Here is a 13,574-nt window from a genome sequence, read left to right on the forward strand (position 1 = left end):
TGTTCCCCCCCTCAGGATCTCTCTTTTGCGGGGGGGAGGCAGAGAACCATCAGGTATCTCCGTTTTTTCTTGATCTCAGGCACAGAGGGGCCTTTGGCTTAGCGACTGTACTGCCTGAACCCCTGGATCCCCAAGGCATACACAGTCAGCAGACAGCCCAAAGGATGTCCTGATGGTCTGGGCTGACCTTGGGACTGGCTTCTAGGGCCCTCTGCACTTTGAATCAGGCCAGCTCAACACTTCCCCAGGCTGGTGGTTTGTTCTGGGATAACTGAAAGTCTGAAAACCACTCTAAAAGAGCCTACCTCCCAGGTACTTCTTTCCTTAAACAGAATGGATGAAGATGGACTAGGAAAATTACTCCTAGAATAATTTCCTCTGATAAGAGCGGGTAGAGCTTGCTTGTGCTAGATATACTATTTGCCCCCTACCCCTGCCCCTGGAACCCACTGCCCTCCCTACCCAATATCTGAGTCCTGGACTCGGTTGCAGTCTCTCTAGCCCTTTGGCGTCCAGTTGGATTTGGCCAATGGGAACCTCTTTCAGGAGAATGAAGGGACTTCCCTGGCGGTCTAGTGGTTAGGACTCTGTGCTTCCACTGCAGGGGGCCTGGGTTCAATCCCTGGTGGGGGAACTAAGATCCTGGAAGCCAGGAAGCACGGCCAAAAAGAGAAGAATGGAGGGTGGGAGGCAAGAGAGGTCAGTGTGCTCCTTCCCACTGCTGTCTCCTGGACAGGAGGTGGCCCTGGCAGTGGCTGTCACCAGCTATAGCTCCTGTTTTGAGCCCCCTGTCCAGGACTCTATTTCCCTTCCTTTACACCAACTAGTTTAGGGGAGATAACCTCTTCCCACTGTTGTTAATCCCTGTGTCGATCCCTAAACTCTGCCCACATCCTAGTAAATTGTCCCTTTTACTTTATAAAGCCTTTGAATTAAAATCTTTGCATGTGCCATCTATTTTTCTCCTGGGAAGGACCTTGACCGATACAGCCATACATGTTGTACTGCCTCCACCTGGAAAATCCCAAAATCTCCTAGGAGGTGTCCGCATCCACCTTCAACACCTACAGCTACTACAAAATCCAGGACCGGAGTCATGATTTGCTAGACTGGGATTTCTTCCAGGGCATGAACACTGTTCTGAGCCTACGTGGAGGCCCGCACCCTCACCCCGTAGCCCAGCCCCCTGGCATAGGGTAGGTTCTCCATCCAAATTCCCTACCTAGGCAGCACCCTGGGGCCCCAAGAGCCTCCAGCCTGAGCTGCTTTCCTCCCCTTCTCCTCCCCCATACCACCTGCGGAGCTGCTGGCACCTGTAGAATCTGGATTATCCTGCTGGCCAGCTGGTTTATTTCTCATTGTGCTTGACAGAAGGAAGTTCATCCACGTGATTTTTTGCAGTATCCAGAAAGGGCGGGTACGGTATGTCCTGTGGTGAAAAGCTTGTGGAGGAATGCCGGTTTTAATCTCACCCTCACCCTGCCGCTAGTCCTGTCTCCCCGTCCACCGCCCCTCTCTCCCCCCCAAGAGCCTTGAAACGTTTTATTTTGAGATGTGGGATTTGGGATTACAGTCTGTTCAACAGTGAGACAGGCGGAGGTGGCTATGAATAGCCCCTTGGTGTGTTACACACCTGAGACCTTTGCCCAAACGCCGCAGAGGAATTATTATTCAGGCTAGGCAGCCACGAGGCATGTTATTTTTTCAGGAACATTTACAGCTGGGTAGGCCTGATTAGCGAATGCGTCTGTTTTCTTGGTGGGAAGCACTTTGAACCGCAAACGCGCACTAAAAGGCAATTGCTATGGAGACTGCGCCGCCTTTGCGGCGCATATCTCCAGAGTTTTCTTCTCGGGGCGCTTCAGCATCCACGGGGTGTTCTAGGCACGCCGCTCGGAGAGGGGGCCTGGGCGCAGCAGTGTCCGGGGCGGGGGCAGCCCACTTGGGACTGGAACCCTCGGCCGGGACCGAAAGCTGGAGAAGGCCGCCCTAGGTAGTGTGTGTGTGTCGTGGGAGGGCGGGGAGAGGTTCTCCGGGTGCGCGGTACCCCAGCTCGCCCGCCTGTGCGGGGACCACGTGCAGGAGGGGTGCTTGGGGGCCCAGGGCGAGCAGCCGCGGTGGGTGACTGCGCCGCGTCCCGGGTCCCCGGGTACCGGGCGAGTGTCTGTGTGCGCTTCTGGGTGGGTGGAGGGGCCCGCGCCGGCCTGCTCCCGGTTGAGTGTGTGTGCGCGGCCGCGGCCCAGCGCCCCAGCGCCCCAGCGAGCGGTGCTCCCGGGAAAGCGCGCGCGCGCCCGTGCGGTGTGTGTGTGTGTGTGTGTGTGTGTGTGTGTGTGAGAGAGAGAGAGAGTGTATGACAGTGTGTGTCAGGTGACTTGGGTCACGCAGTCTCTCTCTCCCTCCTCTGGGGAGGAACTGCCGCGCTCTGGCTGACTCCTCCGCCGGCGGGCGGGCGGGGCAGGGGGGGCTCCGGGCGCGCTGCGAACGGCGGGACCCAGACCTGGACGCCGACCGCTGCGAGGGACGCGCGGCCCCCGCCTCAGCCCGCGAACCTCGGGACAAAACCCCAATTCAGAAATAGGTTGCGAGCGGCAGGCCGGGAGGTTTGGCGCCCCCCACCAGAGACCCCCGTCGCCCCGGGGACGGCCGGCCGTGGGCGCGATGAGCCAGGTGCTGGGGAAGCCTCAGCCGGAGGAGGAGGACGACGACGAGGAGGATGAGCTGGTGGGGCTAGCGGGCTACGGGGACGGGCCCGACTCCTCGGACGCCGAGCCGGACAGCGGGACGGAGGAGGGAGGTGAGCACCGGCTCCTCCGCTCGGCCCCGCGCCCCGAGCGTCCTCGGCCCGCACCCCCGCCGGGCCCGGCGCGCGGGCAGCTGACTTGGAGGGGATCCAGACAAGCGGAGTTGGGGGGTGGGAGTGGGGAGGGGCGCCAGAGGAGCCGCGGCGAGATGCAAAATGGGGGAGCCCGGGTGCAGGCAGCGGAGCGGGGGCCGGGATCGGTGGAGAGGACGGAGAGGAAGCGTCTGGGCAGGAGGAACGCGCGCTCTCTGCCAGTTCCAGAGCCAGTACCTCCCCCACGCCTCACCCCGAGCTCTCCGCAGGGTCCGGGGGTTTGGGAGGGGAGGGGACCGCCCGGCGCGCCCTGGGATCTCTCCCTGCTTGCTGCTGTCGGAGCCGGGGTCAGATGTCGTGGCTAAAAAAGGCAGCCGGCGGCAGCGTGACTGGCAGGGTCGTCGGCAGCTGCGGGTGTCAGTCTTGCCCCGTGTCGCCGCGGGAGGGGTCCCGGGGCCGCCCAGGTCGGCGGAGGGATGCACCCAGGTGATAAAGGAGTCGCCGTGTGGCCGCGGGTATCCAGAGATCCAGGCAAATAAGGTTGTTAGGACACCTTATCTCTGCTCAGCGTCACCACCTGGGCATGGCAGCGCCTGCCCTGGAGTGAGCGCGGGGCGGGGGAATACGGAGCCACTCAGAAGCAAACTCTGTTTCCTGTTCAAGAAGCAGGATTTAGCAATTGTTCAGCCAGCGGGGGCTTCCTGCGTTTAATTCTTAAGGACCAAGGGAGTTGAGAGCTTTTTAGGATTCCAGAAAGGTTCATCTTTTTTGTTTCCCTCCAAATCGAGGAAAAAGTCCTTTATTGTAAGGTCTTTTGGAAAGGTCAAGTAGAGTGACGCTGGTAAACATAACATCTAGGTGGAACTGTCAGCATCCTAAAGAAGGAACTAACTTTTAAAATGTTCACTTGGCAGAAATTGCATGAGGGATAAAAAGTACTTTCGTGACTGTTGATTTTGAAGAACTTTTATTGAAAATTCACTGGACTTGTTTTAAATTCTCCATACAAACAAAGCCTTTCTCGGGGGGGGGTGAGTTTTCATTATTTTACGTATGGTGAGTGCTACTTTCAATTAATCAGAAGGGGAAGGTTGTTAACTAAACCTTGAGCCTGATAGATGAGAAAGGAGCTTTCCAAGTCGCCCTTTTTCATAGTGTCTGGTCCCCAGGGAGCATTTGTACTAATTCCCTATTTGCTTAAACTCGTGTGTGCACCTGTGCGCCTCTCTCTTCCGCACTCCCCATAACTGGTCCCACAGTCGAGCAGGTGGCCACATTTTTGTAGATGAAGGCTTTCAACCCTTTTGTTGGAGTCTCTAGGGCTACCTTTGGTGGTTAAATTGTTCAGTTGCTTCATTATTATTCAAATTGCGTTTGTTAGCCCCTCCCAGATTCTTCGGAGGCTCCGGAGAGATTCAGAATGGGGATGTATTTGCAAGGTATTTGAAACCGAAGAGACACAACAGGGTGCAATTGTGATCCTCTTTGAAAAAAAGGAAAAGAAATAAGAGACCGTATATGGGAAGAAAAACCCTGTAATTTGATATTGTCCTGGGGGCCAGAGACTGGGTTCCAGGAAAAGCACGGGACCTGCTTGTTTATTCTGCAGTTCTTTAAGGGGGCACTTTAAAATTTTGATTTGGGGCCTTGAAGTGAAATTAACGCTTTGGCTGAGGGGCGGGGATTTCCTGAACAAAGGGCTTCCCCAGATCTGGGTGTAGGATGCTCCCCAGTGCTCCTAACCCAGGGCAAACCCGCCTGTAACTGATGCTTATGATTACTTTAGTAATAAAATCCTCCCTCGTGAGTTCTTGGTATCAAACTGAAATCTTGCTATAAAAGCCCTGAGTATATTTGTGTGGTAAGAAGAGCAAACATTACTGAAGCCTGGCCTTTCTCCACCTGGGCCTGCTGTGGATACGGTCTATTCTCTGAAGATTTCCTCCATTATCTTGGGCTGCTTTTCTTTCCATGTGTTGCTGGCTTTGATTTTGGGGTTTAGGCCTGAATGTAGAATCTCTATCAGAACATTCGCTTTCTAGAGTAGCAGATAGGCCCCTCAGTCAGCAGTTGTAGCAAGGACTGTCCCTGACACCTGTCATGCCAGCTGATATGGTCCTGGGGAGTCAGGATGGGGGTGGAGGCTGGGAGTTGTGACTTCTTGTGTTCCTGAGACAGCAAGGTGCCGCCAAATGGTCATCCCGATTTCTCATGGGCCCCGGGCACGTGTTGCCTTATAACCCTGTGTTATTTGGGGTAAATTTTACATTTACTTACTCTCAAACTCAAGATGTGGAAAGTAGCGGGTGGGGAGGACTTATTTCCTCTGAGAAGAGATGTATATGGTGCACTTTGAACCATGAGCAAAGCATTTCTCTAATGAATTCCAAACCATCCTAATGGACTTGGTTTAGTGCCTGAGCTTCTCGGAGACCTGGGGCTTTTTCCATGAGGTTCAGAAATCTACCCTGGTGGGTGGGATGCAGGCCTGACCAGCATTGCTGTGCAAAAGACTGCGATTGAAGGTGGGTAGTGTGATTTTTACTTCCCGTAGTCTTACAAGGAACCTCTGATCTTATTTTTAAACCGAGTGCCTTGTACCTTTTAGCACATTGTGTTAAGGTTGAAAATGTAGTGCAGCTAAGGTGAGCCTTAAACTGCACTTTTTTGGCTTACGTTCCAAATTTTATTCATGAATAGCAGGCGTGTTCTTGAGCACTTTAGTTCTGTTAAGGACAGGTTTGGGCATTTTTCAACCCCCCCTTTCAGGGTCGTTAATCAGAGATAAGATGAATCTCATCTTCAACCCCCATGCTCCAGATAAAACTCCAGAGAGTGGAGACAATAATTAAACCATTAAAAACAATTGCACCGAAAATATTATTTTTAGACACATGGACTTTTAAGTCTTTATTAAATTACAGTTCTTTAAAAACTGTAATAACAAGGAAACCAATTAAAAGATCATATTTAGTCAGAAAGTGAAATTATTTTTTCCTGAAGTCCCTCCCAATTTTTTAAAAGTTTTTTTTTTTTTTTAATTAATTAATTTTGGGCTGCATTGGGTCTTTGTTGCTGCACGCGGACTTTCTCTAGTTGCCACGAGCGGGGGCTACTCTTCCTTGTGGTGCACGGGCTTCTCATTGTGGTGGCTTCTGTTGCGGAGCACGAGCTCTAGGCGCGCGGGCTTCAGTAGTTGTGGCACATGGGCTCCAGAGAGCAGACTCTGTAGTTGTGGTGCACGGGCTTAGTTGCTCTGCGGCATGTGGGATCTTCCTGGACCAGGGTTCAAACCCGTGTCCCCTGCATTGGCAGGCAGATGCTTAAGCACTGTGCCACCAGGGAAGCCCCCCCCGCCCCGACTCCCTGCCAATTTTTAAGGGAAATTTGGCTAAGACAGCTGCTCTGCCACAGTCCAGCTAAGTGCGGTCTTGTTTTCGTAGCAGCCTGTGCACTCTCTCAGGGTCTGAGGAAGTGACAGTTAGGTGGTCCCTGGAGGCACAGAAAATCCAGGGTCAGCAGGTGATCCTTCCCTGGTGGCTATAAAGGCAGTGAATCTGGCGATTCACTTCTAATCTTTAGTGTCAGCTTTTTTTTCTTAAAATAATTTTTTAAATTATTAGTGAAGTTACCTTCTCATTGATTCTTGAGGGTAAGTAGAGAGAATTGTTCTTCTGATATCGAATCTGTGGCTCAGAGATGCCAGGGGACTTTCCTGCAGCCACAACATGGGCTAGAACTGAGCAAGGTTTAGGAGAGGGTCAAGTACATGGAAATGTAAGCCCCTTCCCTTGTAACTGTGCCTTGTCCAGAAAGAGTTGGGTTGACTGCAACCCTGGCTATAGCCAATCTCTTGGGTTTCCTTCTGGTCCTGAAAATACAGAGATATATGTGTTGGAACAGATGGAAACACAGAATAGTTAAAAATGATGTGACCAAGGTCACGCCTGAGGCCCAAAGCTTATTCAGATACATATGGTTAGAGAGCATATTTTTATATCAGATGTTTGTGAACATGTTTCAGTGATTCCTGGTATCATAGAATCTTGATTCTCTACTTTTATAAGAAATATCTCCCATTTTAATAGTAGAACAGACCTGGGGTAGTCTAATGGAACAAAGAGGCAGAATCAGCAAGTTCTGGAGTTCTGGATAAGGTGCTGTGCCTGAGTTCACCTGCTTTGTTCAGTCCCCCCAGCTCGCATCACTGTTGGTGGTACGATTTTACTTCCTATCACAATCACTTCTGTCCTGCTCATTTTTCTCACTTCTCTACTTCCTTTATTCTTGTATTCCTTACCTTTTTTTAAAGGGAACTTTTCAATTCTCTTTTAAAGAGGGCTTTAAAGCTGTCCTGCGACAGTGGCTTTCCCTGGTTCTGCTGTAACGTGCAAGACAGATGGGTTTTTCACTCCTGGCTTAATGCGCCCGGAGAGCTGGTGAACTTTCTCCTCTTGAGGATCTCTGGGGAAGACTCCAGCCCTGTTTCTCAGTGTGTAAAATCGAGGGCGACATAGAACCAACCTTGATCACACTCAGAGTGATCGTTTGGAGGAAAAAAAAAAAAAAGCTCACAAGAACACTTTTCCCTTCTTGCAGAAACAAATCAGAACACATTAGAAACGTGTTTTTTTTTTTTTTTTTTTTTGGGCTGTGCCACACGTCTTATGGGATCTTAGTTCCCAGACCAGGGATTGAACCTGGGCCACAGCAGTGACAGTGCTGGGTCCTAACCACTGGACTGCCGGGGAATTCCCAGAAATGTTATTGGATGCTTATGTAAAGGAAATATTCACATATAGAATCATGTTTTTTAGTTACCTGCCAGTGTGATGTGAGAGGATTTCATAGAAAAAGATTAGGTCTTCACATATAAATAAAAATCATCTTCAAAAACCTTTGTGCCGGGCTTCCCTGGTGGCGCAGTGGTTGAGAGTCCGCCTGCCGATGCAGGCGACGTGGGTTCGTGCCCCGGTCCGGGAAGATCCCACATGCCGTGGAGCGGCTGGGCCCGTGAGCCATGGCCGCTGAGCCTGCGTGTCCGGAGCCTGTGCTCCGCAACGGGAGAGGCCACAACAGTGAGAGGCCCGCGTACCACACACACACACGAAAAAACCTATGTGCCTTTGAAAATACACGTTCTGATTGCATTAAATTTTCCTTTCTAAGTAGTTCGTTAATCAAACGGACAGTGAATCTTCATGATTTTTGCACATTCTCTTATTAACAGTATTAGTATTCATATATTTAATTGCCACTTGGGTTGGAATTTCTTACTGGACTCCTGGCTCTTGAATGTGTAAGTAGTTCCATTGATCAGAAATGTAAAGGGCTACAGATAATGATGCAAATAGAGCCAAACCAGGGGCCTCTTCCTAAAACCGTTAGTATGTAGAACCTTAAGCCTTTGTGGACCCCACAGAATACTAATAGCAAAGACATTCTAACTTTCCCTTAAGGCTGAGTGAGCCTCTCGCTGTGGTCACATTCCAAAAAAGACCTTCTCGTTACCTAGGCTTGGGCTGGGGAAAAAAAGAAAAAAAGAAGCCGTGTGTGTGTGTACACGCTGACAGCCTGATAGATGAGGAAATAAAGGCTCATGGGCTCTGGGACATGTGTAGGCATCTACACAGCTGGTAAGTGGCCAAGCTGGGATTTGAACCCCAGTCTGGCACTATCACAGTACTTTTTCAACCATTCCATTTGCTACCACATTATCCTAATTCTTTTGTTAAATCTTTGTTTTATTTTCCAGTTTGGGATCTGTTCAAAGGCGTCTCATCTCTTGGAGAACTTTCCTAAATTATAATAGCTCTCAATTGTCTGATACATCAGAATTGATGAAATGCATTTCATACAATACCTTGTTCTCCCCAGGAAGCCAGGGCCAAGCCTGTCAGAACTGCAATTCCTTTTCCTGATTTCTGTTTCCTTCTTTGTTGTGCACATTCCCAGCCCACAGATCAGTCAGGTGTGGCCCCCAGGCAGCCCTGTCCCCAAGTCACGGATCCATCTCTCTCCCTTCCTTCTGTCGTTTTTGGCAGGGCTCTGCCATTTCTGGGTTAAGTCATTAGCCTGCAGGTGTTAAAGGCTGACAGTGGCTCAGTTAAGTAACCCCTCCCCATGATCCTGCTCCTTGGGTGACTGAGTTTCCCTGGGCTTCCTGGCGGTCTAGTTACAAAACTGAGCTATCTGGGAAATTTGGGTACGAACAGGATCCAGTGGAAGATATAGGTAAGGTGTGTTCAGTGCCCTGACCACAGTGGATAAGCTTCACCTGGGCATAAAGCTTATCCTCTTGATACCTAAATGCTGGGCTGGGCCAAAGTCAGGTGTGGAGTTTCTTTTTTAAAACTTCAGCTAATGTAGCTTCACATTCTGCTCAATCACTTTCATTTAATCATCCCAACCAGCGAACATCTATTGAGTGTTTATCGTGGTAAACACCGAGGCCTCAGTTTTCACATCTGTGAAGGATAAATGTTATCAATTTGGGGATTAGAGATGACACTGTGTGCTAGGCAGGTGCTTAGTAGATGGTAATGGCTGGTGATAAGCGGTTGGAGTGGGTTGGTTTGAGCCATTTCTTGGTGGCCGAGGCCAAAACCTCTCCAGTGTGCCCTCACCCTCAGCCAACAAGATCAGGGGAAAAAAGGACCAATGGGGCACGGACTGCCTCAGCAAACTGCATTGCCGCTTTGTATTCATATTACCTTCTGAGGCCCCAGATCTTCTCCTCACCTGAGCCAAGGCCGACAGGCACCCCAGACTCAACAGCTTCAAATCTGCGTTCAGCCTTTTTACCTTTATGAACTTCACGAACAGGTCCTTATTCACTTGATCTTCCAGGTCAGGAACTTGGGGTTTCTTTCTCCTTTGTCCCCTATGTTCAGAGGATCACCAAGTACTACTGAGGGGATTTGAGCTTCTCATGAATCCATTCCATCTGCCCATTTCCACATGCTTCTCATTTGTGTTTCTAGAACAACCTAATTATTGTCAGGGAGGAAAAACTCTTAGGTTCTGGGTTGAAGTCCTGCAAATTAAACTGACAAATGACATGAACAAGGGAAAAGTAGGTTTAATTAAGTACTAATGCATGAGAGTTCACAAAAAATTCGACTTAAGGAGGCGGTTAGAATTTGGGGCTTATATACCATTTTAACAGAGGATGAGGAGGGGTAGAGGGGCACTTCTGGGAGAAAAAAATGACTTCAAAGGGAATGCGGGAAGGGGCACTTATGGAAAAACAAATCACTGGAAAGATAAATGGGCCCATAGGAGAAAAGGTGGGAGATAACGATAGTTTGGTGACAGTGTCTGTTTGGGTGTAGGGCTGACTTCTCTGTCTCCAAGAAGAGAAGATGAGAGTTGCTCCTGGGGAGGACATTTTTGACAACTGAGTTCTTTTGGGAGGGTCTGCTCTAGGCAAATAAGGGACTTCAGGAACTCCAGTGCCTTTAGCTCAAAAAACTTTTTATTCCATAGTGGCTTATTGGTGTCTGTACACTGACCCCCTCAAAGGAAGTCTGTTTCTGGAGTGAGCTTCCTGATCATGTTAGTCTCCCCTTAAAATCCTTAGTGATTTCCTCATGGCTTGCAGAGTAAAATCCAAACTTGCATCTCATTCATGAGCTGGCCTGTTATCTCTCTATAAATTAATTTATTCAATGATATTTATTGGGTTCACACCACATGCTACAATGTATTTTGTTTTTGTTTTTTTTTGCGGTACGCGGGCCTCTCACTGTTGTGGCGTCTCCCGTTGCAGAGCACAGGCTCCGGACGCGCAGGCTCAGCGCCCATGGCTCACGGGCCCAGCCGCTCCGCGGCCTGTGGGGTCTTCCCGGTCCAGGGCACGAATCCGTGTCCCCTGCATCAACAGGTGGACTCTCAACCACTGCGCCCCAGGGAAGCCCGCTACAATGTATTTTGCCTGTGTATATGTGAGAGACAATAAACAAGTAAACAAACAAGATAAACAATATAAAGTAAAAAGATAATTTTGTATAGTGAAGTACTATGAAGAAGACACAGGGATATTAGAAAGTGACGGGACCCCATTGAGGTGAGAGGAGGTAAAATTGCCCCTGGGCTGAGTGGGAGGAGGAGCCGGGGGAGGCCTGGGGAAAGCTTGCTGGACAGAGGGAGGAGCGAGTCGGAAGGAGGAGGGAGGAGGGAGGAGCGAGTTGAGGCCCTAAGGTGAGGAAGCAGAAGGCCCCTGTGGCTGCAGGGTAGGGAAGTGGTGGGGAGGATGAACCAGGCATGGGATGAGAGGGTAGCCCACTTAGGGCCTTTTGGGCTAAGAAGTTATTTGGATTTTATTCAAAATGCTGTGGGAAGCCGCTGGAGAGTGTGCAGGCTTTTCTTGTCTTTAAAGTATGTTCCCTAAACTCCAGGAAGGCCACATCTCTTCCTGGCACGACCTTTCCCTCATTCATCTCTTTTATGCCTCCTCTCCTTTAAGACGCAGATGCTATTTCTCCAGGGAACCTTCTCGCTGAACCCATAACACCTAGATAGCAGTGCATTGTAGTTGTCAGTTCCTCTTGTCTGTTTCCCCCCCTAATCGCTAAGGAATGAAGCTTTTCTTTGTGTCTGCAGCCTCTGGCGCAGCCCTGTCGAACAGAACGAACACTTGGCAGACGTTCAGGGAACCTTTATGAAACAGGAACAAACTGCCCTCTTGTAAATTTCACCTCTCTCTGGCAACTTCCTCCAAACCCCCGCGGACACTTTTAAAGAGCCCTCTTTGGGGTCCCATGTCTAGTCCCAGATTCTCCTGTAGTTCCTTTCTGATTTGCCTTTAAAAAAAAGTACTAGCCCTTTTATTGCCCGTTTCAAAGCCCCTCTCATCCTTCATCCTCTTTAACGCTTTCATTTTTCTCAGGTGGTTCTTATCAAGCTTGAGCAAGCGCGTGATACTCAGGGAAATGTCATGGCGGGGTGGGATGAGGCAGCCCTCTGCAGGAGGTTTGGAGGCTGGGATGTTTCCTTTTCTGATGGAAGCTCCTTGCTACCACTCCTCCGGTGGAAGGAGATCCTCTGAGAAACCCCACAGGATTTCAGAAGTAGAGATACTTGAGAGAGTGAGAGAGAATTAGAAGGAAGATTTTTGCCAGTAGGCTTTTCTGATGTAAGAAACCTCCCCTATTCAACAGCAGTGGCCTACAAACATTTTTGGCTGTGAGTCCACAATAAAAAATACGTTTATATTGGGAACCAGCACCCACCTACATATAAGTTAATGTAAAAGAGTTTCACTAGCAGTATTTACTCTTCTTATGCAGAAGGCACTCTGATATTTTCTGGTCTCTTCTTTTGTCTTTGTTGCAGTTTTAGTACAGTGCCAGCCGATTGGTGGCTAAGGCCCTGGGTAAGGGCTCTAGCACATACCTGTCCTGCATCCTTGGGCAGGTTCCTTCTCCCAAGTTCCTCAGGTGTAAAGCAGACTTGTACCTCCTCATTGCGTGGGTAAAGTTTGTAGAGATGTCTATGTCTAGCGAGGTCCCTGGCACACAGTATATTTCTGTACATACTAGTTAAATATGACAAAATACATCTGCATGGGTGTAAGGGATCTCTACAGAGTTGATGGTCCTCTTGCTGATCTGACTCACTATTTCCCAGCTGTTTACATTTGGTGGCTCATGCCTCCAGCTGTGTGTATATATTATAGCTGTATGTGTATTTCACTTCCCAGCCACTCTATGTATGTAAACACACGTACACACTCCCTCCCCTTTCCACAGTGGTCTCCATCACCTCCCCACTCTCCCAGGAGGAGGAGATCCAACCTCCAGGGCACCAGTGTCAATGATCATGCCACACAGAGACTTGCAGACCCTGCTGAAGAGAAGTTACAGTCTGCATCCACATCCAACTGTATAAATTGGGAAGAAATAAAGACATTTTTATGTACTTAAATATTTTTGTAGTTGTACATAATTAAATGTGGTACCCCTATTTTATATTTTCTACTAGTTTAAGATGCTTATCCTTATATTTAAAAAAATTGATACATAACTGGGCTTTTGTAACAAGAACCATAGTATTCTCTTACTTACCTTTTGCCTACCTCTCCCTCACCAATCTCCCATGTCTACATTGTCTGGAATTTTAGTTTCTGATTTTTATTCAAAAATTTAAAATCAGGGACTTGCTGGGTGGCTCAGTGGTTAAGAATCCACCTGCCAATACAGGGGACATGGGTTCGATCCCTGGTCTGGGAAGATTCCGCATGCTGTGGAGCAGCTAAGCCCGTGCACCACAACTACTGAGCCTGTGCTCTAGAGCCCGTGAGCCACAACTACTGAGCCCGTGTGCCACAACTGCTGAAGCCGACACGCCTAGAGCCTGTGCTCCGCAACAGGAGAAGCCACTGCAATGAGAAGCCCACACACCGCAACGAAGAGTAGACCCTGCTCGCTGCAACTAGAGAAAGCCTGCGTGCAGCAATGAAGACCCGATGCAGCCAAAAAAAAAAAATTAAAATCAATACTTATTTCAATTCAATAGGTTTCAGTAAAATTTGTCTTCTATTGCTTGTTGCATTCCACTATATTTGAGTGTATTTTCTTCCAGGAGTGCATCCTTTTTTTAAAAAATAAATTTATTTATTTTCATATTGATGATAAAATTTATTTTATCATCTGTGTTTATTCTGCTTTTCAATCCATATATCCTCCCTGCCCAACAGTTGTGTTTTTATTTCTAAGATCCATAAGGCCCTTTTTCATAA

The 13,574-nt window shown here is 49.0% G+C and overlaps 1 protein-coding gene and 1 non-coding gene across 3 annotated transcripts in view; one reads left to right on the top strand and one right to left on the bottom strand.

Annotated features, from left to right (window-relative positions):
* The first annotated feature begins 2,351 nt into the window (after positions 1 to 2,351).
* Positions 2,352 to 13,574, top strand: part of RRAGD (Ras related GTP binding D) — a 38,601-nt gene continuing 27,378 nt past the window's right edge. Inside the window, exon 1 of one of the 2 annotated variants that reach the window (XM_027090566.1) lies at positions 2,352 to 2,794. In XM_027090566.1, coding sequence (XP_026946367.1) covers positions 2,659 to 2,794 — 136 coding nt within the window. In that variant the 5' untranslated portion in view covers positions 2,352 to 2,658. Of the gene's footprint in view, positions 2,890 to 13,574 lie in introns of both variants that reach the window. The other variant, XM_027090575.1, reaches the window with a different exon arrangement.
* TRNAD-GUC (transfer RNA aspartic acid (anticodon GUC)) lies at positions 7,513 to 7,584 on the bottom strand. The gene has a single exon. It is a non-coding gene; the product is annotated as a tRNA-Asp (tRNA).

This window comes from Aethalodelphis obliquidens, unplaced genomic scaffold, assembly GCF_003676395.1.
Source record: "Aethalodelphis obliquidens isolate GAN/ISIS:26980383/991018 unplaced genomic scaffold, ASM367639v1 scaffold3, whole genome shotgun sequence".
Classification (NCBI taxonomy): Eukaryota; Metazoa; Chordata; class Mammalia; order Artiodactyla; family Delphinidae; genus Aethalodelphis; species Aethalodelphis obliquidens.